At 51.6% G+C, this 27,936-nt stretch overlaps 1 protein-coding gene across 9 annotated transcripts; it reads left to right on the plus strand.

The window, feature by feature from the left end:
• Positions 1–526: 526 nt before the first annotated feature.
• Positions 527–27,849, plus strand: FUT6 (fucosyltransferase 6). Of its 9 annotated transcripts, none has more exons than XM_069589376.1 (7): positions 560–606; positions 17,749–17,876; positions 21,240–21,345; positions 21,717–21,830; positions 24,949–25,068; positions 25,507–25,586; positions 26,435–27,849. In XM_069589376.1, the coding sequence occupies exon 7, from the start codon at positions 26,447–26,449 to the stop codon at positions 27,536–27,538; it is 1,092 nt and encodes a 363-aa protein (XP_069445477.1). In that variant the 5' UTR covers positions 560–606; positions 17,749–17,876; positions 21,240–21,345; positions 21,717–21,830; positions 24,949–25,068; positions 25,507–25,586; positions 26,435–26,446; the 3' UTR covers positions 27,539–27,849. The 9 variants fall into 9 exon arrangements, with proteins under 9 accessions (XP_069445479.1, XP_069445476.1, XP_069445481.1 ...); XM_069589377.1 differs by lacking the exon at positions 560–606 and adding an exon at positions 4,798–4,957; XM_069589378.1 differs by lacking the exon at positions 25,507–25,586 and having other exon boundaries at positions 527–606.
• The last annotated feature ends 87 nt before the right edge of the window (positions 27,850–27,936 follow it).

Here is a 27,936-nt window from a genome sequence, read left to right on the forward strand (position 1 = left end):
TGGGGCTGGATGGCCATCCCCATGAAAGCATATGCCCTGGGTCCCAGCATTTTGCGGGTTTAAAGGGTGAATCCATAAACCCTGTAGCGGGGCTTCCCTGGTGGTTCAGTGGTAAAGAATCCTCTGCCAATGCAGGAGACACCAGTTTGACCCCCTGGTCTGTGAAGATCCCACATGCCCCAGAGCAACACGGCCCAGGAACCACGACAATTGAGCTTGTGCTCTAGAACCCGGGAGCTGTAGCTTCTAAAGCCCAATGTGCCCTGGAGCCCGTGCTCCAAACAGGAGGGCCACGGGGGGCCACACCTAGGGAGTAGCCCCCAGGCGCTGCAGCTAGGGAAAAGCCCTCACAGAAACAAAGACCCAGCACAGCCAAAAACAAACAATAAACAAATAAAATTGTATTTAAAAAAAGAAGTCAGGGTAAATTAAAGGGAAACAAGCTGTAACAATGTCACTGTTCTTGTGGGTCAACATACTGGCACCCTTCCTAAAAATTTTTTTCTTTTTTGGCCACACCCCATAGTGTGCAGAACTTCCCCAACCGAGGATCAAATCTGCATGCCTTGACGTGGAACCTCAGAGTCTTAACCACTGGACTGCCAGGTAAGTCCCTGAAGTTGTTTTTCATTGATAAACTTGATATTCGGGGCTTGCTTGGTGGTCCACTTGTCCTCAGACTCTGCGCTCCCAGAGTACAGAGTCCCTGGTCAGGGAACTGGATCTCACGTGGTGCAACAGAGAGCTCACACGCTGCAACTGGCGATCCCACAGGCCGAGACTGAGACCCGGTGCAGCCAAACAAAATAAATAAATATTTTAAAATAAACAAATAAACTTGATATTTTTAGAGCTGTTTTAGATTTATAGGAAAATTGAGCAGAAAGTGCAGAGTTCTCACACAGTACCTTACTCCCCTAGTGCACACACACAATTCCTCCCCCAGCCACCTGCTTTTTTAAAAAAGTCTCTTGGCTGAGCCACACAGAACATGGGATCTTAGTTCCCTGATCAGGGATGGAACATGAGCCCCTGCATTGAGAGGGCGGCATCTAAGCCACTGGACCAGGGAAGTCCCTCCCCTATTATCAACATCTTGTATTGGTGCGTTTTATTTCTTACATCTGATGAACTAACACTGACACATTATTGTAAACTGAAGTCCATAACCAGCATCAGGGTTCCCTCTTCTTCCCCCCCGCCCCACCCCCCACCCGCTGTTCTAAAGAGAGGATTTTTTTTTTCTTTTTTCATTGAAGTATAGTTGATTTACACTGTTGTGTTAATTTCACATGTACAGCAAAGTGACAGTTCAGTTCAGTTGCTCAGTCATGTCCGACTCTTTTTGGGCCCAAGGAATGCAGCACGCCAAGCTTCCATCACCAACTCACAGAGCTTGCTCAAGCTCATATCCATCGAGTAGGTGAAGCCCTCCAACTATCTCATCCTCTGTCGACCCCTTCTCCTGCTTTCAATCTTTCCCAGCATCAGGGTCTCTTCCAGTGAGTCAGTTCTTTGCCAAAGTATTGGAGCTTCAGCTTCAGCAGCAGTCCTTCCAATGAATATTCAGGGTTGATTTCCTTTAGGATTGACTGGTTTGATCTCCTTGAAGTCCAAGGGAGTCCTAGAGTTCAAGAGTCTTCTCCAACACCACAGTTCAAAAGCATCAATTCTTCATCGCTAGTTATACATACATGTATATTTTTTTCACATCCTTTTCCTTTATAAGTTATTACAAGATACTGAGTATAGTTCCAGAGAAGGCAATGGCAGCCCACTGTTGCCTGGAGAATCCCATAGATGGAGGAGCCTGGTGGGCTGCAGTCCATGGGGTCGCTAAGAGTCGGACATGACTGAGCGACTTCACTTTCACTTTTCACTTTCCTGCATTGGAGAAGGAAATGGCAACCCACCCCAGTGTTCTTGCCTGGAGAATCCCAGAGATGATGGAGCCTGGTGGGCTGCTGTCTCTGGGGTCGCACAGAATCGGACACGACTGAAGCGACTTAGCAGCAGCAGCCGCAGAGTATAGTGCCCTGTGCTATCCAGTAGAACCCTTTGTTCGTCTCTTTATATACAGCAGTGTGTATCTGTTAATCCCAAACTGCTAATTTATCCCTCCCCCATTCCCCTTCGGTAATCATAAGTTTGTTTTCTTGCCTGTGAATCCACTTCTCTTTTGTAAAGAAGTATATCATCTTTTAGAACCCATGTACAAGTGGTATCATGATGCTTGTCTTTCTCTGCCTGACTTACTTCACTTAGTATGAGAGTCTCTGGGTCCATCCATGTTGCTGCGGATGGCATGACTTCATTCCTTTTTGTGGTAGTATTCCACTGCATATGTATATCCTTGTCTTCTTTATCCATCCTCTTTCAACAAACATTGAGGTTGCTTCTGCGTTTTGGCGATTGTAAATAGCACAGAAGTGCACTATTGTAGACAGCACAACAGTGCGCACTGGATGAGCGTTCGCTGTTGGTGTTGTCCATTCTATGGGTTTGGACAAATGTCAAATGATAAGCATTCACGGTTGTTTTGGGTTGGCCGAAAAGTTTGTCTGGGTTTTTCTATCACATCTTACAGAAAAACCTGAGCAAACTTTTTGGCCAACCCAATAGTATCATGCAGAGAGGTTTCACAGCTCTGAAAATCCTCTGCGCTCCGGCCATTCAGCCTTCCACTGGGGCTCCACCCCGGGCTCACTTCAGTTGTGTCTGACTCTTCGCGACCCTATAGACCGTGGCCCACTGGGCTCCTCTGTCCTTGAGAGTCTCCAGGCAAGAATACTGGAGTGGGTTGCCATGCCCTCCTCCAGGGGATCGTCCCGACCCAGGGATCGACCCTGTATCTCTCATGTCTCCAGCATTGGCAGGTGGGCTCTTTACCACTAGCGCCATCTGGGAGGGCCTACCATTTCCACCTTGGCTTCTCCAGAGGGTCCTGTAGCTGGGGTCACAGTCCGTCGCCTTTTTCAGATCAGCTACTTTCAGTTAGTCGCGTGCATTGAAGCCCCCTCCACGTCTCATCATGGCTGGGGAGCGCATTTCTTTTTAGCACGGAATCGCATCCCATTGCTTGAATGTTGCACGCTTTTGTTTCTCTTTGCCTGCTGAAGGATGTCTGAGTTGCTTCCAAGTTCTGGCAATTATGAACAAAGCTTCCATAAGCATCCACGTGCAGCTTTCTGTGTGGGCATCAGTTTCCCTGTGGATATCGGTTTCCAACTCCTTGAGGTGAATTCCACAGAGTGTGAATGCTGGGCCCTGGTCAGAGTAGGTTTCATTTTGCGAGAATGAGCCGCCTCCCAGAGCGGCTGGCCCGTTTTGCATCCCCAGCAGCAATGAACCTGAGTTTTGTTGCTCCACATCCTCACTAGCCTTTGATGTTGCCTGTGTTCTGGATCCGGGGCATTTCAGTGGGTGTGTAGTTGCAACTTGTTGTGGTTTCAGTTTGCTTAAATATGAGATAAAGATTTGTTGAGTCTCCTGTTGGGAGCCAAGCATGGTTCCTTACGTCTCTTGTATGATTCAGGCTAGGACGGAGGTGCTAGTATCCCATTTTGCAAATGGGGATACCAAGGCTCAGAGAAGGATAGCTGTTTTGCCCAAAGTCACACAGCAGATGGGGTAGAGCCAAGGCCTTGTGATAGACCCCAGAGCATTTCCACCTGCCGTGTCCCAGGCCCTGTGTTGGGCACTAAGTGATGCAGTGATGAACAAGACAGACCCAGTTTACCCTCCCAGGGCTCACAGTCCAATGAGGGAGACAAACACGTGAGCAGTTACAGCCTGGGCTAACCAGGTATGTAATGTGGCTGCCCCGTGCACAGGGTCGGGGGACAGGCACCTGACCGGGCCTGGGTTGTCCAGGGATAATAGGGTGCTGAAGCATGTGTAGGAGCTTTCCAGAAGGGGAGAGAGCGAACCAGCCCAGATGAACAGCAAGGAAGATGGCTCAGAGGCACGAGGGAAAGTGGCGTGGCTGTGGCAGGAACAAGATCCTGGTTCCAGTCCCCGCTCTGCCCACTGGTAGCCAATCAGCCCTTTCTTTGGGCCTCAGTGACGGCTCAGTGGCCTCACTTTGGCTATGAGGATTCAGTGACCTCTGCAGGCACCATGCTGGGCGCAGCAGGCACTCGGGAGCCAGAGGGCAGGAGGAAACCGGGAGGGCAAGAGCAGGCCCCCGCCCCGCCACCCCCAGCTCCTGGATCTGGGACTTGGGGGTGCAGGAGGATCTGCCCGGCGGTTGGTGGAATAACATAAAAGCATCCAGAATTGCAGCTTCTGGTCTCCAGTCTCAGCTCAAAGGAAACGGCCCCTTGCAGTGGGAGTCGGCTTCCCGCCCCTGCCCCAATTGGACACTTCCTGCCCCAGGCCAGCCCCCACTCGCCCCTAGTGCTGTAGGACAGTCAGGCCCTGGCGTTCCCCACCCATACTGCATTAAAAATGAATAATGAATAATGGGCCCAGCAGGCGTGACCTGGAGGGGAGGGGGGTGGGGAAGAGAGGCCCCACCCCCCACCTCCTCCCGGACCAGTCCTCCCCCTAACTCAAGCCCGGGGGGGGGGGGGGGGGGGGGGGGGGGGGGAACTGAACCAGAGTCGCCTCGACCACCCAGCGCCTCCTGTGGCTTACCTACCCTCTTCCTCGCTGCCTGCACTGGGTAGGAGGGGTACGCCTCAAATTGTCAGATTAAGCAAATAAAAATGCAGACGGCCAGTGAAATTTGAGCTTCCTTTAAGCAATGAGCCATGACCTACACGGGACATAGTTATGGTTTTCACCTGAAGTCCCGACTCAGCCCGACTCTCCAGCGGCCTGCCCCTAATCTTGCCTGGGTGGACAATGGGCCACGGTGGGCCTCCCTGCATTTGGAGCAGATATTTGGATGCAGATCCACACTGACCAATCAGAGGGACGCAGCCCCACGGGACCCTGGGGGCCTCCCTGTAAGGTGGGTCTCCCTCTCAGGCACTGGACCTGGGGCCTGGGATCGGGGCCCAGGTTTGGATGGGGGCACCTGAGGCCTCATCTAGCTGCCAACCGCAGTGGATGTATTTGAATTTCGATGCTGAAATTATCCCTGGGGGAGAGGAAAGGACGGGTGGTCAGCCCACTGCCCCCAAGTCTTCACTGCGTAGGGGCCCTGTTGTCTCCCACAGCCTTCAGCAAGGCCCCGATGGTGACTGTGTTAACCCGAAAGCCAGGTTCGAATCCTAGCCCCATCCCTCATGAGTGGTAAGATCACCCAGGGTTCTGTCAGTGCCTCAGTTTCCTCACCTGTAAAATGGGGAATGATAACACTGCTAATAATAGTACTGAGGGTTGGGTCATTGCAAGGATTAAATGCATTCATGGCTTGGAGGAGCTTGGCCTGGGACAAAGTTAGTGCTCACCGAAGCGATGGCCTGTCCCAGCCTCCTGGCCCAGGAGGGAGGGGTTGAGCGGGAATCAGAGGCTAATTTTAGCCCTGATGACACCTCCTGGCTGCCTGCCTTGTCCAAACATCCTCGGCCAAGCATGAGATTCAAGGCGGCCCCCACCCCCCAACCTCTGACATCCAAGGAGCCTGTTTATTCATTCCTGTCGGCCAGAGCATTCCTCGCCTGCCTGCCTGCCTGCCTGTGCCTGCCATCCAGCTCCATCCGAGTGGGTGTCACCCGCCCTGGGTCAGGACCACCTCACCTGTAGGCCTCTTAGAGACAGCCCGTGGCCCGGGACAGTCGGAGGTGGGGGTAGGGAAAAGGGTGGGTGATAGTCACTCCTGCCCCAGGCTCTGGAGTCGCCCGGAGTCTCCGTTTACAGTTCCCCGAGTAGCACTCCAAGATTCTGTCTGTGTGGACTCTCAGACGCCTTAATTTATTCGGCACCTGTTTACTGAGTGCCAAGTCCTGCTGGAGCCCCAGACCCTGCCCCACGGAGCTCCCAGTCTTGGGGAAAACTGATGACAAGCCGGGAAACAGGAGAGTTTTCAGCCGCGCTTAACACTGTTCATTCATTCATTCATTCATTCGAGGTGTGTTTATCAAGGCCGTCCCATGTGTCAGGCACTGTTCAGGCTGCTCGGAGCACAGCAGGGCACAAAGCAGGCCAAGATCCCTCACAGAGATGACATTTTGATGGTAGAGAGGCATGAGACAGTTAATCATGCCAGAAAGTCTAATACATGGTCTGTGAAATGGTAGTCTTTTGTACAGAGAATAAAGCAGGAAGTGATTTGAGAGGGAGATATCTGAGGGAACCAGAGGGTGTCAGGATGGAGGGAGTTCCAGGCAGCAGGAACAGCATGTGCAAAGGTCCTGGGGCTCAACCACTGGGGCAATGCCACAGAACCTGTGTGCTCTGCCTTTGGGATTGTAGGGGCCACGGGAGGATCTTGAGGGGAGGATGAGCCCGAGGTGGCCTGAAACCCTCCTGCCTGGCTCTCCCCTCGTTCTGAGGTACATCTCCAGAATTGTCACCCTTCAGGCCAAGGGACTGGGCCAGCAGCTGCAGCTGGGCTGGAGACCCAAGTGGCTGCAGGTGGATTCTAACCCTAAATGAGGACTTCCGGAACATTTGGAGAGCCTGCGTGGGGCGGCCGGGGGGGGGGGGGCGGGGGGGGGGAAGTTGCTGCTCCCTGGAGATTGCTAGTGATGATGGGGGTGGAGTTGGCCGGGGCGGGGGTGGGGGGTGGGGGGTGGGATTCTGAGCACTTCTTCCCCACGTGACATATCCATACGCTCCCTGCAGGGCTGGGCCCGGAGCCCAGCTTGCCAGCATTCTTGGCTCGGAGTTTTGCCAGTGGAGGGACAGGTGTCTTAGAAAATTGGACAACATCCTCTGAAAACAAAACAACAAAATCTACGCTCTTCTGTCTCCTTGTCCTGACAGATCTTCTCCGAACCATTTTCTTTCTTGCAAAATACCTTCCCTGGCTTTTCCGACCCTGAAACTGCCACACATGCTCCACCAGACCTTTCCAAGGGGAGAGAAAGGGCCCTTTGTTCCCTGGGGCCCCGCAGAGTCCCTGGAATGTTCTGTCTCTCGCAGCAGCAACGCACCTAGGCACTATTGTTTTTTTTTTCTTACCCGGTTTTGCAACCAGCTTTTTTCCACTCAACAATAGGTGGCCCCACAGCTTTTATTTCCAGAAATTGGAAAATGAAGCGTGTCTGGCAATCCCCTTCCTCACCCACCGTGGGCTGAAATTTAAGCCCCATGAACCCGGCAGGGCTGGGGTGCCAGGGGCAGGCAGACCCGAACGTGCCAGGGGCCCCTGGGTGAAGACAGGCCAGGAGTAGGCAGCACAGGGATGACAGGTTTCTGTCACCGTGAGTTCCCCCACTCCTTCTCCAGGTGGCAGCCCCAACACCATAACGCTAGGCAAGGAGAGGCCTCACAGGTTAACATACCATCGGAGGGGAAACTGAGGCCTGCGGATTTCCAGCCCCTGCACACAATCCCACCCTGCAGAGAAGGTGTGGGAGGGCAACCACCTGAAGGGGGTCTCAGCATGGGCTCCGTTTTGCAGATGGCACAACTGAAGCCCAGAGAGGCTATGCCACTCACCCGAGGCCACACAGCTGCTGGCCAGATAAGCTCCGAAGCTCTTAGGTTTAAGAACTCTGAGTCAGATAGACAGGTACCAGCCCAGATGCACCACTTAGGGGCCACAGATGGATTCTGACATTAAATGAGGACTTCCTGAACATTCCAGAACTTCTTGGTGCTGGGGGAAAATGCTACTGTCTGGACAATGCCAAGGGAGATGGAGTTGGGGGCAGGGAAGAATTCCAGGCACTCTCTGAGCCTCGGTGGTGTACCTGTCTGCACAGCAGGGATCTTTGTGATGCCTTTGACTTGGGCCAGAACCCAGGATGGGAGAGGGGGCCACTGGTGGATGGCAGGAGAGAGGCTTCGAGGGCCTCTGCCAAGCCCGCCAGTGACCGCAGGCTTGAGCCAGCCTTGCCAGGCCCATCGCTCACCTGCCACCCACACCACACACCTGCGGCCCTCCCCGTGGGCTGGCTGTAGGCCAGGGTCTTGGGAAGCAGACAGGGCTCTTGGAGGGCCAGGCCAGGGTTTCCTTGCAGGCTGGGGCAGGACTGGCCTCCCAGGGCTGGGGAGTATAGAGTGGTCACCGCCTCCAACTAAACTGACAGCTGAACACCTCATTGTTTCTCCTTCTCTCTCCCTCTTTCTGGAAGTTTCTCTGAGGCTCAGAGGAGGATGGGAACCCGCCTTGAGCACCAGCCATGTGGGTCAACATCAGGAGACACCAGCACTCCTCACACCCAAGCACCATCCTTGCACCGTCACCTTCCTGTGCCCCTCACATCACACATGTGGCTCATTTCTCACCCATCCCAGACGTGGGGGGGTGTGCCCTTCTCCTGAGCTGGCAGCCGCCCTTTGGCTCACAGCCCAATGCCTCAGGGACCTGCACTTTCCAGTGATCTACCAGCTCTGTCACTCACCCAAGGCGCTGCGGGTCTGATGCAGGCAAAGAGCAGGGCTGGGGTGCAGACAGCCCTAACTCACCCCCTACGCTGGCTGGCCCCAGCTCATTCCAAGCCTGAAGGTCCCCCACACTTGGCCTGGGACCAACCCCTTTCCATAGAGGCCCTACCTGGCTGGCATCAGCCAGGGAAGCCACCCCCAGAGACGGTCAGGAAATACTTCATTGGTTCTCTCTGGCTTTGGGCAAGAGGTTCCTCTCTGCCCCCTAAAGTCTGAACCCCAGGGCCTGGTGGTTGGTCCAGCTACACATCCGGAGGCAAGGAGACCTCAGTTCAAATCTGTTGCAACCCCCTCCACCCCATCCCATGCTCCACTTCCCAGCTGTGCCAAGCAGGCAAAAATGGCAATAAAATCTGAAATTGTAGGCAGAATAGGCGGATTTAAGGCTATAAAACTAAATGATGGGAGAGACCATGAAAGGAGGCCTCTGAGAAAGAGGATGTCGGGGTGGGGAGCGGAGGGGATCAACGGGTGAGGATGGGGTCAGGTGTGTCCCTTGGCCAAACTGGGAAGGGAGTGACATCTGGGCGGTGCAGGAACTCGCTAGGCGGGTCCAGTGGGGGACTGGATGCGCAAGAGGTAACCTGTGTTCCAGTTACACACACAGGTTTCGTCTCCAGGCCCTGCAAAGTGACGGGACTTGCTGGAGGGTGCAGGTGGGCAGAGCGTCGGTGATCAGGAACCCTGCATGCCTCCCACGAACCCGTCTCCAACGTTCCCTTCTCTGAAGCTCAGGATCAGGGCTCCGCGGGGACTGGGGCTCTGCCAGGGTCGGGGCTCTGCCTGGCCAGTTTGCGTGCCTGTGTGCTCAGCTGTGCCTGATTCTTTGCAACCCCATGGACTGCAGCCCACCAGGCTCCACTGGAGTGGGTTGCCATTTCCCACCCAGGGATCTTCCCCAACTAGGGATCGAACCTGCATCTCCTGTTTGGCAGATGGATTCTTTACCACTGAGCCATCTGGGAAGATTGTTGTTACTTACCCCAGAAGCACCATCCCCAGAAGCCAGCCCTGTCTTCCAGCTTCCTGCTGCCCTGTGGGACCGAGTTCAGGCTGCGACAGGCCTCTAGGAGGCTCAGGCAGGCTGGGTACAGAAAAATTGCTACCTGTGCCTCCAGCCTGGCTTCATCTGCCCCAGTCCCCACCGCACCCATGGCCTGGTGACAGACGGCTAGAACTCCCAGGGGATGTGGGGGGTCTGAGAGTCCTGAGTCCAGATGTGTGTGGGGACCCACTGCAGAGAGCAGCACCACCACCCACGTATTTGCTGCACAGGGACAAGTGGGTGTGAAGCACAGAGTCCAGAAGCAGGTGGGAGAGGAGCACCCAGGCCTCCCTCTGGGTGCAGGCCCAGCCCATCAGGCCCTGTCACAGACAGGCCTCCTGGAAACTTCCCAGCCTGGCCCAGGGGCAGATAAAAGCCCGCCTCAGCTCTTCTGGGGAGATCTCAAAGCAATGTTGAACAGCAACTCTTTCCACAGCAGAACCTTCCTGCTTGGATCCACCCCTTGACGGGCAGCTCATTCCCTTTAGAGACAGTAAGGGAGCATTCTCAGTGCTAGCACAGGCCCTATGCTATAGAGGGGGGAAGCAGAGGCTCCCAGAGAGGCAGTCCTGCTCCTCAGGCCCCTCAGGGGTAACAGGCAGGACCAGGGTCCCCATCCACACACTTGTAGACAGAGCTCGCAGAACTTGGTGACAAATTGTGGAAATGGCTTTGACCTCTCCTCAGCCCTCCATAAGAGACCTGCTTTGAGGATTGTGGGGGTTTTCTTCTTCTTTTTTTCATCTTTATTTTTATTTATTTATTAATTTGGCTGTGCCGGGTCTTAGTTGCAGTATGCGAACTCTTAGTTGCGGCATGTGGGATCTAGTTCCCTGACCAAGGATCAAACCCGGGCCCCCTGCATTGGGAGCGTGGATTCTTAGTCATTGGACCACCAGGGAAGTTTCTGCTTTGGAGCTTTAAATCTTTAAGAAATTTAGAGCCCAATTTCTTCCTCTCTCTTTCTCACTCTCACACTCTCCCCAGCTTTTCTGTCCTCATGGGGCTGTCAGCCCAGCAGAGGAAATGACACCGAGTGGCCACAACTGAGTGGGACAAGCAGACAGCTGTGGGGGCCAGAGAAGGGATCTGATCCAGCTGAGGGGATGGGGAGGTATCTGGGGAGGCTCCCTGGAGGAGGTGTCTGCACTGAGCTCTATGGGATGACTAGGGATTAACAGGGCAGTGAGGGGCAAAGAGTGTTCCTGGCAGATCAGCTTTTGTAGCTGGAGACCCCTCTGTGCCCTTGAGATTCTGAGTGACCCTGTCTAGGTCTCAGTGTCCATATTGGCAGGGTGGCTGTGGGAAGGCTGAAGACTTGCCCATCGAGGTTTGGCCTTGGGCCGAGGACACAGTGACCTCCTTGAGTTATATTTTAATAAGTCACCAGATAATTCTGCCTGTCAGGAGTGAGCCATGGGCAGCTTGGAATAAGCCTCCTCTTACAACACAAGTCCATGCACTCGAAGCACAGTGAGGCCAAATAATACCAAAATGGAGACTGGAGCAGAGAAAGGTTTATTGCAGGGCCAGGCAAGGAGACATAATTCTTTTCCATTGGGCTTATCATAGAATACTGAAAGTAGTTCCCTGTGCTATATGGTAGGACCTTATTATTTTTCCATTCTATATATAAAAGCTTACATCTGCTACCCCAACCTCTCACTCCATTCCTCCCTCCGCCTTCCCCTGAGCAACCACCAGTCTGTTCTGTCTTTGATTCTATTTCTAGTTCATAGACAGGTTCACTTGTGCCATATTTTAGATTCCACCTGTGAGTGATATCGCACAGTCTGGTCATCGCTGGCTGCATGCATGCTGCTGCCTCGTCACACTCTTTATGGCTAAGTAGTATTCCACCGTATACAGCTTCTTCATCCATTCACCTCGTGATGGACCAGTTCAGTTCAGTTCAGTCGAGTCCGACTCTTTGCGACCCCATGAATCGCAGCATGCCAGGCCTCCCTGTTCATCACAACTCCCGGAGTTCACTCAGACTCACGTCCATCGAGTCCGTGATGCCATCCAGCCATCTCATCCTCGGTCATCCCCTTCTTCTCCTGCCCCCGATCCCTCCCAGCATCAGAGTCTTTTCCAATGAGTCAACTCTTCGCATGAGGTGGCCAAAGTACTGGAGCTTCAGCTTTAGCATCATTCCTTCCAAAGAAATCCCAGGATTGATCTCCTTCAGAATGGACTGGTTGGATCTCCTTGCAGTCCAAGGGACCCTCAGGAGTCTTCTCCAACATCACCGTTCAAAAGCATCAATTCTTTGGCACTCAGTCTTCCTCACAGTCCAACTCTCACATCCATACATGACCACTGGAAAAACCATAGCCTTGACTAGACGGACCTTAGTTGGCAAAGTGATGTCTCTGCTTTTGAATATGCTATCTAGGTTGGTCATAACTTTTCTTCCAAGGAGTAAGCGTCTTTTAATTTCATGGCTGCAATCACCATCTGCAGTGATTTTGGAGCCCCCCAAAATAAAGTCTGACACTGTTTCCACTGTTTCCCCATCTATTTCCCATGAAGTGATGGGACGGGATGCCATGATCTTCGTTTTCTGAATGTTGAGCTTTAAGCCAACTTTTTCACTCTCCTCTTTCACTTTCATCAAGAAGCTTTTTAGTTCCTCTTCACTTTCTGCCATAAGGGTGGTGTCATCTGCATGTCTGAGGTTATTGATATTTCTCCCGGCAATCTTGATTCCAGCTTGTACTTCTTCCAGCCCAGCGTTTCTCATGATGTACTCTGCATAGAAGTTAAATAAGCAGTGTGACAATATACAGCCTTGATGTACTCCTTTTCCTATTTGGAACCAGTCTGTTGTTCTATGTCCAGTTCTAACTGTTGCTTCCTCACCTGCATACAGATTTCTCAAGAGGCAGGTCAGGTGGTCTGGTATTCCCATCTCTTTCAGAATTTTCCACAGTTTATTGTGATCCACACAGTCAAAGGCTTTGGCATAGTCAATAAAGCAGAAATAGATGTTTTTCTGGAACTCTCTTGCTTTTTGCATGATCCAGCGGATGTTGGCAATTTGATCTCTGGTTCCTCTGCCTTTTCTAAAACCAGCTTGAACATCAGGAAGTTCACAGTTCACATATTGCTGAAGCCTGGCTTGGAGAATTTTGAGCATTACTTTACTAGCGCGTGAGATGAGTGCAATTGTGCGGTAGTTTGAGCATTCTTCGCCATTGCCTTTCTTTGGGATTGGAATGAAAACTGACCTTTTCCAGTCCTGTGGCCACTGCTGAGTTTTCCAAATTTGCTGGTATATTGAGTGCAGCACTTTCACAGCATCATCTTTCAGGATTTGAAATAGCTCAACTGGAATTCCATCACCTCCACTAGCTTTGTTCGTAGTGATGCTTTCTAAGGCCCACTTGACTTCACATTCCAGGATGTCTGGCTCTGGGTGAGTGATCACACCATCGTGATTATCTTAGTCGTGAAGATCTTTTTTGTACAGTTCTTCTGTGTATTCTTGCCACCTCTTCCTAATATCTTCTGCTTCTGTTAGGTCCATACCATTTCTGTCCTTTATCGAGCCCATCTTTGCATGAAATGTTCCCTTGGTATCTCTAATTTTCTTGAAGAGATCTCTAGTCTTTCCCATTCTGTTCTTTTCCTCTATTTCTTTGCATTGATCGCTGAAGAAGGCTTTCTTATCTCTTCTTGCTATTCTTTGGAACTCTGCATTCAGATGCTTATATCTTTCCTTTTCTCCTTTGCTTTTCGCCTCTCTTCTTTTCACAGCTATTTGTAAGGCCTCCCCAGACAGCCATTTTGCTTTTTTGCATTTCTTTTCCATGGGGATGGTCTTGATCCCTGTTTCCTGTACAATGTCATGAACCTCCATCCATAGTTCATCAGGCACTCTATCTATCAGATCTGGGCTTTCCTGGTGGCACAGAGGTTAAAGCGTCTGCCTGCAATGTGGGAGACCTGGGTTCGATCCCTGGGTCGGGAAGATCCCCTGGAGAAGGAACCCACTCCAGTATTCTTGCCTAGAGATCCCTGTCTCCTGTACAATGTCACAAACCTCATTCCATAGTTCATCAGGCACTCTATCTATCAGATCTAGGCCCTTAAATCTATTTCTCACTTCCAGTGTATAATCATAAGGGATTTGATTTAGGTCATACCTGAATGGTCTAGTGGTTTTCCCCACTTTCTTCAATTTAAGTCTGAATTTGGCAATAAGGAGTTCATGATCTGAGCCACAGTCAGCTCCTGGTCTTGTTTTTGTTGACTGTATAGAGCTTCTCCATCTTTGGCTGCGAAGAATATAATCAATCTGATTTCGGTGTTGACCATCTGGTGATGTCCATGTGTAGAGTCTTCTCTTGTGTTGTTGGAAGAGGGTGTTTGCTATGACCAGTGCATTTTCTTGGCAAAATTCTATTAGTCTTTGCCCTGCTTCATTCCACATTCCAAGGACAAATTTGCCTGTTACTCCAGGTGTTTCTTGACTTCCTACTTTTGTATTCCAGTCCCCTATAATGAAAAGGACATCTTTTTTTGGTGTTAGTTCTAAAAGGTCTTGTATGTCTTCACAGAACTGTTCAACTTCAGCTTCTTCAGCGTTACTGGCTGGGGCATAGACTTGGATTACTGTGATATTGAATGGTTTGCCTTGGAAATGAACAGAGATCATTCTGTCGTTTTTGAGACTGCATCCAAGTACTAATAGATGGAGAAGTTCGTGACATTGTACAGAAGACAGGGATCAAGACCATCCCCATGGAAAAGAAATGCAAAAAAGCAAAATGGCTGTCTGAGATCAGCCCTGGGATTTCTTTGGCAGGAATGATGCTAAAGCTGAAACTCCAGTACTTTGGCCACCTCATGTGAAGAGCTGACTCACTGGAAAATACTCTGATGCTGGGAGGGATTGGGGGCAGGAGAAGAAGGGGACGACCAAGGATGAGATGTCTGGATGGCATCACTGACTCAATGGAGATGAGTCTGGGTGAACTCCGGGAGTTGGTGATGAACAGGGAGGCCTGGCGTGCTGCGATTCATGGGGTCGCAAAGAGTCAGACATGACTCAGCAACTGAACTGAACTGTGGTCCTAGTGTGATTAGATACACTAGTTTTCTGTGAGTATAGTTTCAGTGTGTCTGCCCTCTGATGCCCTCTTGCAACACCTACCATCTTACTTGGGTTTCTCTTACCTTGGACGTGGGGTATCTCTTCACAGCTGCTCCAGCAAAGTACAGCCGCTGCAACTTACCTTGGACGAAGGGTATCTCCTCACTGCCGCCCTTCCTTGGACGTGGGGTTGTTCCTCCCAGCCGCCCCTGACCTCGGACGTGGGGTGGCTCCTCCCAGCCGCCGCCCTTGACCTCGGACACAGGGTAGCTCCTCTTGGCCGTTTCTGCGCCATCGCAGCCTGGCACTCTCGGCCGCTGCCCCTGACTTCGGACGTGGGGTAGCTCCTCTCAGCCACTGCCCCTGGCCTCAGACGCGGGGTAGTTTCTCTGGGTCGCCGCCCCGGCCTCGGACGCGGGGTAGCTCCTCCGCTGCCGCCCCTGACCTCGGACGCGGGGTAGCTCCTCTCGGCCCTTCCTGCGCCGTCGCAGCCTGGCACTCTAGGCCGCTGCCCCTGACCTCGGACGTGGGGTAACTCCTCTTGGCCGCCGCCCTTCGGGCATGGGGTCCTCCTGGCTTCTGCCCCTGACCTCGGACGTGGGATAGCTCCTCTCGCCCGCGCCTTCAGTGCGCCGGTCGCAGCCGCCGGCGCCTTCAGTGCGCCGGTCGCAGCCGCCGGCGCCTTCAGTGCGCCGGTCGCAGCCGCCGGCGCCTTCAGTGCGCCGGTCGCAGCCGCCGGCGCCTTCAGTGCGCCGGTCGCAGCCGCCGGCGCCTTCAGTGCGCCGGTCGCAGCCGCCGGCGCCTTCAGTGCGCCGGTCGCAGCCGCCGGCGCCTTCAGTGCGCCGGTCGCAGCCGCCGGCGCCTTCAGTGCGCCGGTCGCAGCCGCCGGCGCCTTCAGTGCGCCGGTCGCAGCCGCCGGCGCCTTCAGTGCGCCGGTCGCAGCCGCCGGCGCCTTCAGTGCGCCGGTCGCAGCCGCCGGCGCCTTCAGTGCGCCGGTCGCAGCCGCCGGCGCCTTCAGTGCGCCGGTCGCAGCCGCCGGCGCCTTCAGTGCGCCGGTCGCAGCCGCCGGCGCCTTCAGTGCGCCGGTCGCAGCCGCCGGCGCCTTCAGTGCGCCGGTCGCAGCCGCCCGCGCTTAAATACTTCATAATATTTAGAAAATTGGCCAGAATGTATTTCAAGTACTCGTGATCTGAGAAATATTCAGTACTGAATTGATATCTGCTACTGAAGTTAGCAAAGAGTCGGACACGACTGAGCGACTTCACTTCACTTCACTGAAGTTAGCTTAAGCTTGTTGGTTTGTTAAGTATAACACTTCGTTGTACCTAGGTTTGTTAGAGATCATATAAGACTTTATATCTGTTACAAATTAGTCAGCAAAGAAAATATCAACAGCTTGATATGATGAAATGATAAGTCTGTCTGAAATAGCCTCTCCAGATTTTGGCAACTTGAAACTGAACTAAGTTTAAATGGCAAGAATTCATTGACTATCTGGGTCATTGGTTGCTGGGCAAATCTAAGTTTACCAACCTTTGCCTTCTTAGGAGAGGAAAACTATAGCATAAGTTTCTAGTCAGAAAATGCTGGTATAACAGTTTATAATTACCTGTTGGTTCTCACTAAAAATTAAGGTGTTTAAGAGTTGAGGATTCTAATATAAATATGTAATTGAAGTTACTAAAATGAATTCAAGGAAAAAATTTCAGTATTAAGTAGGAAAGTAGGATATATGTTTTGAGTTAAAAAGGAGTTTTATGCATGGTCAACTGAGATTATGTTATTCTTGCCTGGAGAATCCCACGGACAGAGGAAGCTGGCAGGCTACAGTCCATAGGGTCACAAAGACTCGGACATGACTAAAGTGACTTAGCATGCATGCATCCATTTATTAAGTATTTACTGAGTACCAGACTTTGTGTCATAATTTATGTAATCTTTGTATTGTCTTACAGTGATCAATTATCTTATTTGACCAAATTTTTTGAAACTTCTTGACAAACTTCCAAAATATCAAATTTTAATTAAGTTTCTTTTGACCTCTAGCTAAATTTGAGGTTCATTAGGGGGCCCATAAGGCATCTCAAGGAGGAGTACTTAATGAGTTTTATTTGATATGTTGAATTACATGGGAAGTATTGTCAAAGGAGTGATAAGCCTTTGAGGATTTACTGTATGGGTAAATGTTACTACCGTAGACATGAAGTACTGGCTTTGGAAAAAATTGGTTTTCATAAAAGCATAATGAAAGGCTGAATTCAGTATTGCTTACTTTGCCCCCTGAAATAACACAGCTCTACTGAGACAATCCCTTGGCAGCAGGAAGATCAAGGGAAAAAGAGTAAGTAACTCAGGGGCAAGCTATGACTCTTAGAGCAAAAAGGGACAGCCCTCCATTACCAAATACCACCTTTTATAGGGCCTTTCTGACATGTGTTGTTCTTGCCAGTGTGCTGGAACCTTATCGTTTTGATAAGGGTAACAAAAGGATTGATTACTGATTAAACTGATATATATGGTTATAATGTTTATAGATTCTGTCTGGAATAGTACTGATTCTTTATCTCTGTTTTATCTCTTCCGTATATCTCCAGATATAAGGAAGCCCTTCCTCTCAAGTTACTCATGACTTCGAGCAATTTGGCAAACTATACTTCTATGACTTGGGCTACTTCGCAACAAGCCTCCCCCAGACTGCCAGGTTCAGACTGGTTTTCAGGCCTATTCTCCTGAATTTATACAAGATCTTTGTACATAAGAGTCAGATCCAGGACTTGGAACTCAGGGGTATTTTCAACTTGGTAGCCATTCCCCAAGCCAGGGTAGGACTGTGCCCCATTTTGGAAGGAGGTAGCTAGAGCGCTCATCACCCCATTCCCTGAAAGACATGGGGAAGGATGAAATGGAATTGGAGGTTGAAACTAAGTCCCTCTAAAACCAAGTTCCTCTGCCGAGTTTAAACATACTCCCGTGTTATCTTCAAGACTGAGGAGTATCAAGGGAAAGGGGGGAAATTGTAACAAAGCCCACTGAGCACATCCATTACTGGATGCAAAACAGCCATTTCTGTATGTGATTACTCTGTGCCCTGTACCAGAGAACGGATCCTGCTCAGCCACTGGTTGATGCCTCAGTGGACCCTGCCCACCAGCAACCAACCATCAAGAATTGACAGTGAGCGGATTCAGACAGCCGTGGGCTGGTGGTTCTGAGGAGGAGAATGAGGTAAGAGCCAGATCCCAGCCTTCTCCCTGAGGCCCTCCAGCTCAGCCGGCCTTGGGCCAGCAGGTGAGCTGGGGGGTCCCAGGGATCAGGCTGGGGCCTGTGTCCTGCAGGGCTCCGGAGCCCTCAGCAAGGCCCACCCCCAGGCCTTGAGGCAGCAGTGAACCTCTCCTCCATCCCTGTCCCTTCAAGCTAATAGCAGTGACCGTCTGCTTGGGTCATAGACTGTGGGACCTGGCCTCCCCATCTGGCGGCCTGAGGAGCCTGAGGGCCAGTTGGGTTGGGCACCTGGCTCCCTCAGCGATGACAGCTGGGCAGGGTCTGGGGACTTAGCCCTGAGGGAGCCACCAGCTGAGCTCTGCCTCCTCTTGGCCTGGACGGGGACTTTGGAAGGTGTCAGTTGTGTTGGGACCTGGCCCCTTTTTGTTGGGACGGAGAATGACATTCGTTTGGTAGAGATTTATAAGAACATCGTTACCTGACTGTGATCTGACTTCAAGAACAAAGGATCTGACCCTAAGAAGTTTGCAACAACTCACCACACCCCTCCCTCATATTTTGCTTTAAAGGGGCTTTGCCGAAAGCTTTCAGTAACTTTGGGGGTTCTTAGGGCCTGGCCGTCTCCTTCCATGGCCCTATAATAAGCCTTTCTCTGTTTCAGACTCCAGTGTTTTAGTAGTGATGGATCTCACTGCGCGTCGGGCACACAGACTTCCATTTTTGGTAACATTCTGACCAGTGTGAGGTGGCACCTCATGGTAGTTTTGATTTGCATTTCTTTAATGATTACCGATGTTGAGCATCTTTTCATGTGCCTATTGACCATCTCTATTTCTTCTTTGGAGAAATGTTTACATAGGTCTGCCCATTTTTTGATTGGGTTGTATTTTTGTTGTTGAGCTGTATGAGCTGTTTGTATATTTTGGAGATTAGGTCCATGTCAGTTGCATCATTCGCAAATATTTTCTCCCATTCTGAAAGTTGTCTTTTCATTTTGTTTATGGTTTCCTTTGCTGTGCAAAAGCTTGTACATTTCATTAGGTCCCATTTGTTTATTTTTGTTTTTTATTTCCACTGCCTTGGAAGCCTGACCTAAGAAAACACTGGTACAACTTATGTCAGAGAATGTTTTGTCTATGCTCTCTTCTAGGAGTTTTATGATGTCATGTCTTATATTTAGGTCTTTAAGCCATTTTTAGTTTATTTTTGTATATGGTGTTAGGGAATGTTCTAACTTCATTGATTTATGTGTGACTACTTTGCCGACTAAGGTCTGTCTAGTCAAGGCTATGGTTTTTCCAGTGGTCATGTATGGATGTGAGAGTTGGACTGTGAAGAAGGCTGAGTGCTGAAGAATTGATGCTTTTGAACTGTGGTGTTGGAGAAGACTCTTGAAGGTCCCTTGGACTGCAAGGAGATCCAACCAGTCCATTCTGAAGGAGATCAACCCTGGGATTACTTTAGAAGGACTGATGCTAAAGCTGAAGCTCCAGTACTTTGGCCACCTCATGTGAAGAGTTGACTCACTGGAAAAGACTCTGATGCTGGGAGGGATTGGGGGCAGGAGAAGAAGGGGACGACCGAGGATGAGATGGCTGGATGGCATCACGGACTCGATGATCTGTGAGTCTGGGTGAACCTGGGAGTTGGTGATAGACAGGGAGGCCTGGCGTGCTGCGATTCATGGGGTTGCAAAGAGTCGGACACGACTGAGCAACTGAACTGAACTGAACTGTCCAACTTTCCCAGCACCACTTACTGAAGAGACTGTCTTTTCCCATTGTATATTTTTGCCTTTTTTGTTGAAGATTGATTGACCTTAGGTGTGTGGGCCTATTTCTGGGCTCACTATTCTGTTCCGTTGATCCATATGTCTGTTTCTGTGCCAGTGCCGTGCTATTTTGATTACTGTAGCTTTGTAGTATTGTCTGAAGTCTAGGAGGGTTATGTCTTAATACAGAGTCAGATTTGTTCTTCCTAGGGCTTCCTTTATGGTCCAGTGGTTAAGACTCCACGTTTCCACTGCAGGGGATGTGGGTTTGATCTCTAGTGTAGGAACCAAGATCCCACATACCACATGGTACAGCAAAAAAAAAAAAAAGACTTATTCTTCCGTATTACAAATGCCCTGCCCCGGTGGATACCTAGCCTCCTGGAGCCTCCATCAGCCTGGAACTAAGTAGACACTTGGATGGTGGATGTCCAGGCAGCATGAAGCAGCCTCATGGAAACGATTTCTCATCTGTGAACGGAGGAGTGGCAGTACATGGCAGCTGTCCCTCGTGCTTTCACCCACCCGCCACAGCCTCTCCCTCCCAGCCTCCCTGCCTCTGCCCTGCTTCCCTCCCCTCCCAATAGTCTGTCCCCAACACGACAGCCTGAAAGAGCATCTCAAACAGGAGTCTCTGCAGTGGCGACAGCACCGCTGGAAGCTCCTCATGGCCCCACTGTCACCCCGCGTTAAATATCCATTTCTGACCACAGCCAGATGCAGCTCAATGTGGCCAACCTCACTTCCTGCTCCCGAATGCCAAGGCTTCCTGGATCCCCTCCAATGCTGCCATTCCTTGCTGTCTCAGGGCCTTTGCGCAGGCTGTCCCTCTGCCTGGAAAGCTCTCTCATACTGCTTTTTAGTTAGAAAATTCTTTTTAAAATTTTTTTCGTTTGTTTTTGGCTGTGCTGGACCTTCCTTGCTGCGCAAGCTTTCCTCTAGCTGTGGCAAGCGGCGGCTGCTCTCTAGGTGCGGCGCGCTGGCTTCTCATCACAGCGGCTTCTGTTGCGGAGCACCGGCAGTAGGGTGCATAGGCTTCAGTAGTTGCGGCTCCCGGGCTCTAGAGCGCAGGCTCAGTAGTTGTGATGCACAGACTTACTTGCTCCATTGCATGTGGGATCTTCCTGGACCAGGAATGGAACTCACGTTTCCCGTATTGGTAGGCAGATTCTTTACCACTGAGCCGCCAGGGAAGCCCTAGTTAGAGAATTCTAATGGGGCTTTAACCCCCAGCTCACACATCCGGGAGAAGTCCAGACCAGGCTGCAGCCTCTTTTTTGCAATTTATTTATTTTTAGTATTGATCCAATAGACATTTTTAAAGAGTATTTATTTATTTGGCCGTGTTGGGTCTTAGCTGGGGCACACAGGGGCTTTGTTGCATTATGCAGGACCTTTTGTTGTGATTCCTAGACTCTCTAGTTGTGGCTCACGGGCTCAACAGTCTGGCATAAGGGTTTATTTGCTCCACAGCATGTGGGATCTTAGTTCCCCAACCAGGGCTTGAACCTGTGTCCCCTACATTGCAACATAGATTCTTAAGTACTGAACCAGCAAGAAAGTCCTTGCAATCTGTAATTTTTTTTTTTTACAAGTTTTCTTACAGGTTATCTCTTTCACCCACTTGCTTCCTGCCATATTCCTGGGGCCTGACACAGCAGGTGCTCAAGAAACATTTGCTGACTGAGACGGAATGAAGAGGTGGGATGTGTGGGAAGGGAGGGTAGGAGGCTTGAAATTTTCCTCACCTGCCCCTCCCCAACTCCAAGGAACCCCTGGTGCCCCGCCACCCGCCACGGAAACCACTTTGAGAGCCAGTAGTCTGGGTCAGCCCTTTCCCTTTATGGATAGGTCAACTCTATGCCCAAAACCAGGAAAGCCTGGAGGCCACACGGGAGACCAGGGCAGTGACTAGTCCCCAGTTCCCCACCCGTTCCTCATCAGGCCATATGGGAGGGATTAGCCACGTCCCACCTTTGCTATTAAACTATGGCCTGGCTCATGGGACAGAATACCCTGTGTCATCTGACTCAGGTGTGGTGGAACTGGACTGATTTGTGCTGCTCCTATAGGTCCACTTCCTTCTCCTCCCTGGAGTCACCTCATCCCCTCCCAGCGTGACCAACTGTTCCTCGGCCCTAAGCCTCCTGGTCGGCTGCTGTCTGCCCTGCACACTGCCCCTCCAGGTAAGGCCTCCTGGGGAACACGTCCCCTCTCCCTGGAGGCGCTGATGCCCCCTGGGAAGGGCTTGCAGGCTGTACTCCCAGACATTTTTGGTGTTTTGGCTGTGCTGGGTCTTCGGTGCTGCGCATGGACTTTCTCTAGTTGCGGCGAGCAGGGTCTCCTCGCCAGATGTGGTGTGCTGGCTTCTCATTGTGGTGTTTTGTTGTAGACTGTGGGCTCTAGGCACACGGCTTCAGCAGTCGCCGTGCGAGGGCTCTAGAGCTCAGGCTCTGTAGTTGTGGTACCCCAGGCTTAGTTGCCTCATGTGGGATCTTGATTGAACCTGTGCCCCTTGCACTGGCAGGGAGATTCCTATCCTTGGCACTGAACCACCAGGGAAGTCCCTCCCAGGGGTCTTTCTGGGTGCCAGGTGCACCAGAGGTGGAGCAGGTGTGGGCAGTTCTGATTGATTTGCCAAACTGGGAGGAGCTGCGTTTCTCTCTGTTTCTGTCGATCTGTCTCTCTCTGGCAAAGCTCTGGCTTAGAACCCCCACTGCTTCTTGGCCCCCATGAGCACCCCAGAGCCCTTCCTCTTTCCCACCCCATTCCGTGGGGAGAGGACCTGAGTTGCGGGGAGAAGGGAGTGGATTTTGTTCTGTTTATCTGATCTTTATGGCATCCCGGCATCATGGCATTCTTCAGTTCCTTTCTGGGAAAAAATATCTCAGGTTCCACTTGGGTGGAATCTCGGCCCTGACCTCCCCAACCCCCATCCCCCGATCCAGGCTCCTCCTCCCTGCCAAGGGCCTCAGTGCCTCCTAGGAGAAGCTGCTATAAACCCAGGACAAAAAAACTATATTCATTTTAAGTGCATTTCCACACACTAACCTTCTGTGCGTGGCCCCAAACCCCAGCTGCACAAAGTAGGTTGTGGTCAGAGTTCAGCCTCCTGAACCTCCTCAAAGGTTTTGTCTTTTGGGTCTCTTTCCAGGAACTCTGGCATGAACATATAATTCTAAATCCCACTCCCTTTTCATCACCCGAGGCCACCTGCCGGCTCCTCCATCCCGCACTTGGAGGGTTATGCCAGCTATGCCCAAGAGAAGTAGCCCACCAGCCATCAGAGTCTTCTTTAATTTTTTTGGCTGCACTGCACAGCATATGGTATCTTAGTTCCCTGACCAGGGATCGAACTCTCGCCCTCAGCAGTGAGCGTGCAGAGTACTAACCACTGGACCACCAGGGAAGTTCCAAACTAGTATTATTCCAATGTGAAATCAACAGAAGGGTTGAGATAATTTTGTCTCATTTGCTTCCCAAGTCTTGGAATGTGTGCTCAGTCACTCAGTTGTGTCCAACTTTTTGCAACCCTATGGACTGTAGCCCACCAGGCTGTGGGATTTTTCTGGCAAGAATACTGGAGTGCATTGCCATTTCCTCCTCCAGGGAATCTCCCTGACCCAGGGATCGAACCTGTGTCTCCTGTGTATCCTGCACTGTAGGCAGATTTTTTACCGCTGAGCCACTGGGGAAGCCCAAGTCTTAGAAACTGGGGTGTATCTGACATCGATAGCACACCTAATCCGGACACTCAGTTTTCACTCTAGATCCTTGATCTTTAATTAGACTTTGTAAAAATGTCCTGTGGGAGCAGATTTGCCCCTCCACGATGTCCCAAATATCCTGTCAGGATTTTCAGCTGTTGAATTGGCTATCAGACACTGGTTTTGGTGGGGTTTTGCTGTGGGGGTGGGGGGTAGACATTTGGGTTTAGTTTTCTTGGCCTCATCTTGGGCATGTGGGATCTAGTTCCCTGACCAGGGTTTGAACCCATGCCCCCTGCAGTGGAAGCGCAGAGTCTAAACTACTGGACCCGCCAGTGTTTTACTTTTTATCTTGAAATTGTCTTCAATGTACAGAATAGAGAAGCTTTTCTTAATTTAATTTAGCTTAATGCTAACAGTTCGTCCAACACAACTGCTATATTTCAAGGGCTTGAGAGCCAGAGGGTGCACCCTGTGGGGCAGACAAATAACATTTCCACGATAGCAGAACGTTCTTGTAGACAGCACCAGGCGGTAGACTGGAGCTCCATGTGCAACACGGGAGTTCAGCTCAGTTCAGTCGATCAGTCGTGTCCGACTCTTTGCAACCCCATGAACCGCAGTGCGCCAGGCCTCCCTGTCCATCACCAACTCCCGGAGTCCACCCAAACCCATGTCCATCGAGTCGATGATGCCATCCAACCATCTCATCCTCTGTCGTCCCCTTCTCCTCCTGCCCTCAATCTTTCCCAGCATCAGGGTCTTTTCCAATGAGTCAGCTCTTCGCATCAGGTGGGCAAAGTATTGGAGTTTCAGCTTCAACATCAGTCCTTCCAATGAACACCCAGGACTGATCTCCTTTAGGATGGACTGGTTGGATCTCCTTGCAGTCCAAGGGACTCTCAGGAGTCTTCTCCAACACCACAGTTCAAAAGCATCAGTTCTTCGGCGCTCAGCTTTCTTTATAGTCCAACTTTCACATCCATACATGACCACTGGAAAAACCATAGCCTTGACTAGACAGACCGTTGTTGGCAAAGTAATGTCTCTGCTTTTGAATATGCTATCTAGGTTGGTCATAACTTTCCTTCCAAGGAGTAAGCGTCTTTTAATTTCATGGCTGCAATCACCATCTGCAGTGATTTTGAAGCCCCCAAAAATAAAGTCTGACACTGTTTCCACTGTTTCCCCATCTATTTCCCATGAAGTGATGGGACCAGATGCCATGATCTTTGTTTTCTGAATATTGAGCTTTAAGCCAACTCTTTCACTCTCCTCTTTCACTTTCATCAAGAAGCTTTTTAGTTCCTCTTCACTTTCTGCCATAAGGGTGGTATCATCTGCATATCTGAGGTTATTGATATTTCTCCCAGCAATCTTGATTCCAGCTTGTACTTCTTCCAGCCCAGCGTTTCTCATGATGTACTTTGCATAGAGGTTAAATAAGCAGGGTGACACTATACAGCCTTGATGTACTCCTTTTCCTATTTGGAACCAGTCTGTTGTTCCATATCCAGTTCTAACTGTTGTTTCCTGACCTGCATACAGGTTTCTCAAGAGGCAGGTCAGGTGGTCTGGTAGTCCCCATCTCTTTCAGAATTTGAGCGCGGCTGCGACGGTGCAAGAGCTAACCCGCGCCCAAGGTAAGGAGCGGCGGCTGCACTTTGCTGGAGCAGCCGTGAAGAGAGACCCCGCGTCCAAAGTAAGAGAAACCCAGGTAAGACGATAGGCACTGAGAGAGGGGGTCAGGGGGCAGACAGACTGAAACTACAGTCACGGACAACTAGCCAATCTGAACTCGGGAGAGGAGTTTGCAGTTACATTAAAAGAGGAAAGTTCGGATTCTGGATCACAACTGCTCCAGCTTTGTGTTTTGGGGCAAGAGACATACTCAGAACCTCTGTTTTCTTATCTGTAAAAAGGGCGGCTCCATGGCTGCAGGAAGTGGAGGGGCACAGGGCTAAGGTCCTAGATTTCTGCTCCTGCGGCTGGGGTCTGGAGTCTGGGAGGGCTTTGTGACCGCTTGCAGGAACAGAAAGGACCAGGGAGTGGACCAAGAGACCCCCAGGATCCCCTAGAGCGCAACCAGGGATGGGAGGTGTCTTGAGTGCTTATTCCCTGAGCTCTTCTTGTCCTTTCCCCGCAAACTGTTCAGGTTCACTGGCACCTTCGGGCCTTGGCATTGGCTGTTCTGTCCACCAGGAGTGTCCTTTCCCCCAACTCGTATACTGCCTGGTGAGCCCTCTACCATAATTCTGTTGTACTCCTCCCAGACGGAGTCTTGGCTCTAAGCCTCAACTCCAGGGCCCTGGGGAGCACCCAGTAACCAGCCCTGTCTTCTCCCTAGGCTGGGGAAGACTCTGGGGAAGCTAAGAAAGGGCAAGGGCAAGGGCAAAGTCACGGTCAAGGTGGGACCTGAGAACCATTGGAACCTATCCAGGTCAAGAGGTTGTGTGACCTGGTGGGTAGGAGAGTGTGGACTCTGGGGCCAGCTCTGCTGTTTTCTCACTGAGTCCCTTAGCCTCAGTTTTCTCATCTGTAAAATAGAAATAACCCATATGTGCCCACTAGGCATGGGTGTTATTGTTTTTTTTTCAATATTTATTTACTTATTTGGCTGTACCAGGTCTTAGTTGTGACACAAGGCATTGTCAATCTTTATTGCAGCATGCCAGGATCTTTAGTTGTGGTACGTGGGATCTACTTCCTTGATCAGGGATCAAACCCCAGACCCCTGCATTGGGAGCTCAGCATCTTAGCCACTGGACCACCAGGGAAGTCCCTTAGTCAGTCAGTTCAGTCGCTCAATCATGTGTGACTCTTTGCAACCCCGTGAATCGCAGCACGCCAGGCCTCCCTGTCCATCACCAACTCCCAGAGTTCACCCAAACTCATGTCCATCAAGTCGGTGATGCCATCCAGCCATCTCATCCTCTGTCGTCCCCTTCTCCTCCTGCCCCCAATCCCTCCCAGCATCAGGGTCTTTTCCAATGAGTCAGCTCTTCGCATGAGGTGGAAGTCCCTACGCATGTGTTATTATCCTTCTTGTCAAAGGTGCCATGTTCACTCTCCCCTCCTCCCAGCTGCTCCAAACCATGTATCCACCCGGTTGCACCAAGGTGAAGTGTTCCTGGCACCACTGTCTTCCCGGGCTGTTGCTACAGCTGCTTCTGGCTCTGTGCTTCTTCTCTTATCTGCGTGTGTCTCAAGACAAGCCCAAGCCCATGTGGGTCTCTGAACTGGGGGCCCCTTCCCAGGCCACTGAGGGGTCCTCCGCCCACCTGCCCCTGCGTGTCCTGCTGTGGACGTGGCCATTCAACCAGCCAGTGGCTCTGTCCCGCTGCTCGGAGTTGTGGCCTGGTGCAGCTGACTGCCAGCTGACCATCAACCGAAGCGAGTACCCTCAGGCGGACGCAGTCCTCGTGCACCACCGGGAGGTCAGCAACCAGCCCCAGACGCAGCTCCCGCCTTCCCCGCGGCCCCCTGGCCAGCGCTGGGTTTGGTTCAGCATGGAGTCGCCCAGCAACTGCTTGAAACTGAAGGACCTAGACGGCTACTTCAACCTCACCATGTCCTACCGCCGGGACTCAGATATCTTCATGCCCTACGGCTGGCTCGAGCCGTGGCCTGGCCAGCCTGTGGAGACGCTGCTCAACATCTCGGCCAAGACCAAGCTGGTGGCCTGGGTGGTGTCCAACTGGAAGAAAGACTCTCTCAGGGTGCACTACTACAAGCTGCTGAAGCCACACCTCCAAGTGGACGTGTACGGACGCTTCCACACCCCACTGCCCTACGCGCTCATGGCCAAGCAGCTGTCCCAGTACAAGTTCTACCTGGCTTTTGAGAACTCCCTGCACCCCGACTACATCACAGAGAAGCTGTGGAAGAATGCCCTGCAGGCATGGGCCGTGCCAGTGGTCCTGGGCCCCAGCCGGGCCAACTATGAACAGTTCCTGCCACCCAAAGCCTTCATCCACGTCGACGACTTCCAGAGCCCCAGAGACCTGGCGCAGTACTTGCTAGCACTGGACAAGGACTACGCCAGCTACCTGAACTACTTCCGCTGGCGGGAGACGCTGCGGCCTCAGTCCTTCTCCTGGGCCCTTATGTTCTGTAAGGCCTGCTGGAAGCTGCAGCAGGAGCCCAGGTACCAGACGGTGCCCAGTATCGCGTCTTGGTTCCAGTGAGCAGGCCAGCCTGGCACCTGCACTGCTGACTATCTGGGGACCTTGGTGGCTGGAGCTCTCCCTTACCTGGGGCTTCACCAGGGGTCTTTCCTCCCTGGGAGCTCGCTTGCTGGGAACTTTACCTGGTGGGGGCAGGGGTGAGTTACCAGGGGCTATGGCTGCCCCTGGGGAACTGGCCTTGGCATCCTGCCCTCTGGTGATGGCTCTGGTGGACTGGTTTGTGATTACTGCTGCTGTTGATGAACTGTCTCTGAGGTATTAAGGTTGGCAATACTGACACCATTTTCCATATGGGAGTGCTCTGAGGAAAACTGGCGTGTCCTCCCTTATTCCACACCAGCATTGTCCTCTCAGGGCAACTCTGCTCCCAGGGGTCACTCACAGGGTCTGGCGACATC

This window comes from Ovis canadensis, chromosome 5, assembly GCF_042477335.2.
Source record: "Ovis canadensis isolate MfBH-ARS-UI-01 breed Bighorn chromosome 5, ARS-UI_OviCan_v2, whole genome shotgun sequence".
Taxonomy (NCBI): domain Eukaryota; kingdom Metazoa; phylum Chordata; class Mammalia; order Artiodactyla; family Bovidae; genus Ovis; species Ovis canadensis.

Excerpts from the sequence above, each read along its gene's own strand:
- FUT6 (XM_069589371.1), top strand. The coding sequence starts at position 25,443 with ATGGGAGGTGTCTTGAGTGCTTATTCCCTGAGCTCTTCTTGTCCTTTC. Across the intron at positions 25,587-26,434 it reads CCCAACTCGTATACTGCCTG|CTGCTCCAAACCATGTATCC; the intron begins GTGAGCCCTCTA and ends CCCTCCTCCCAG.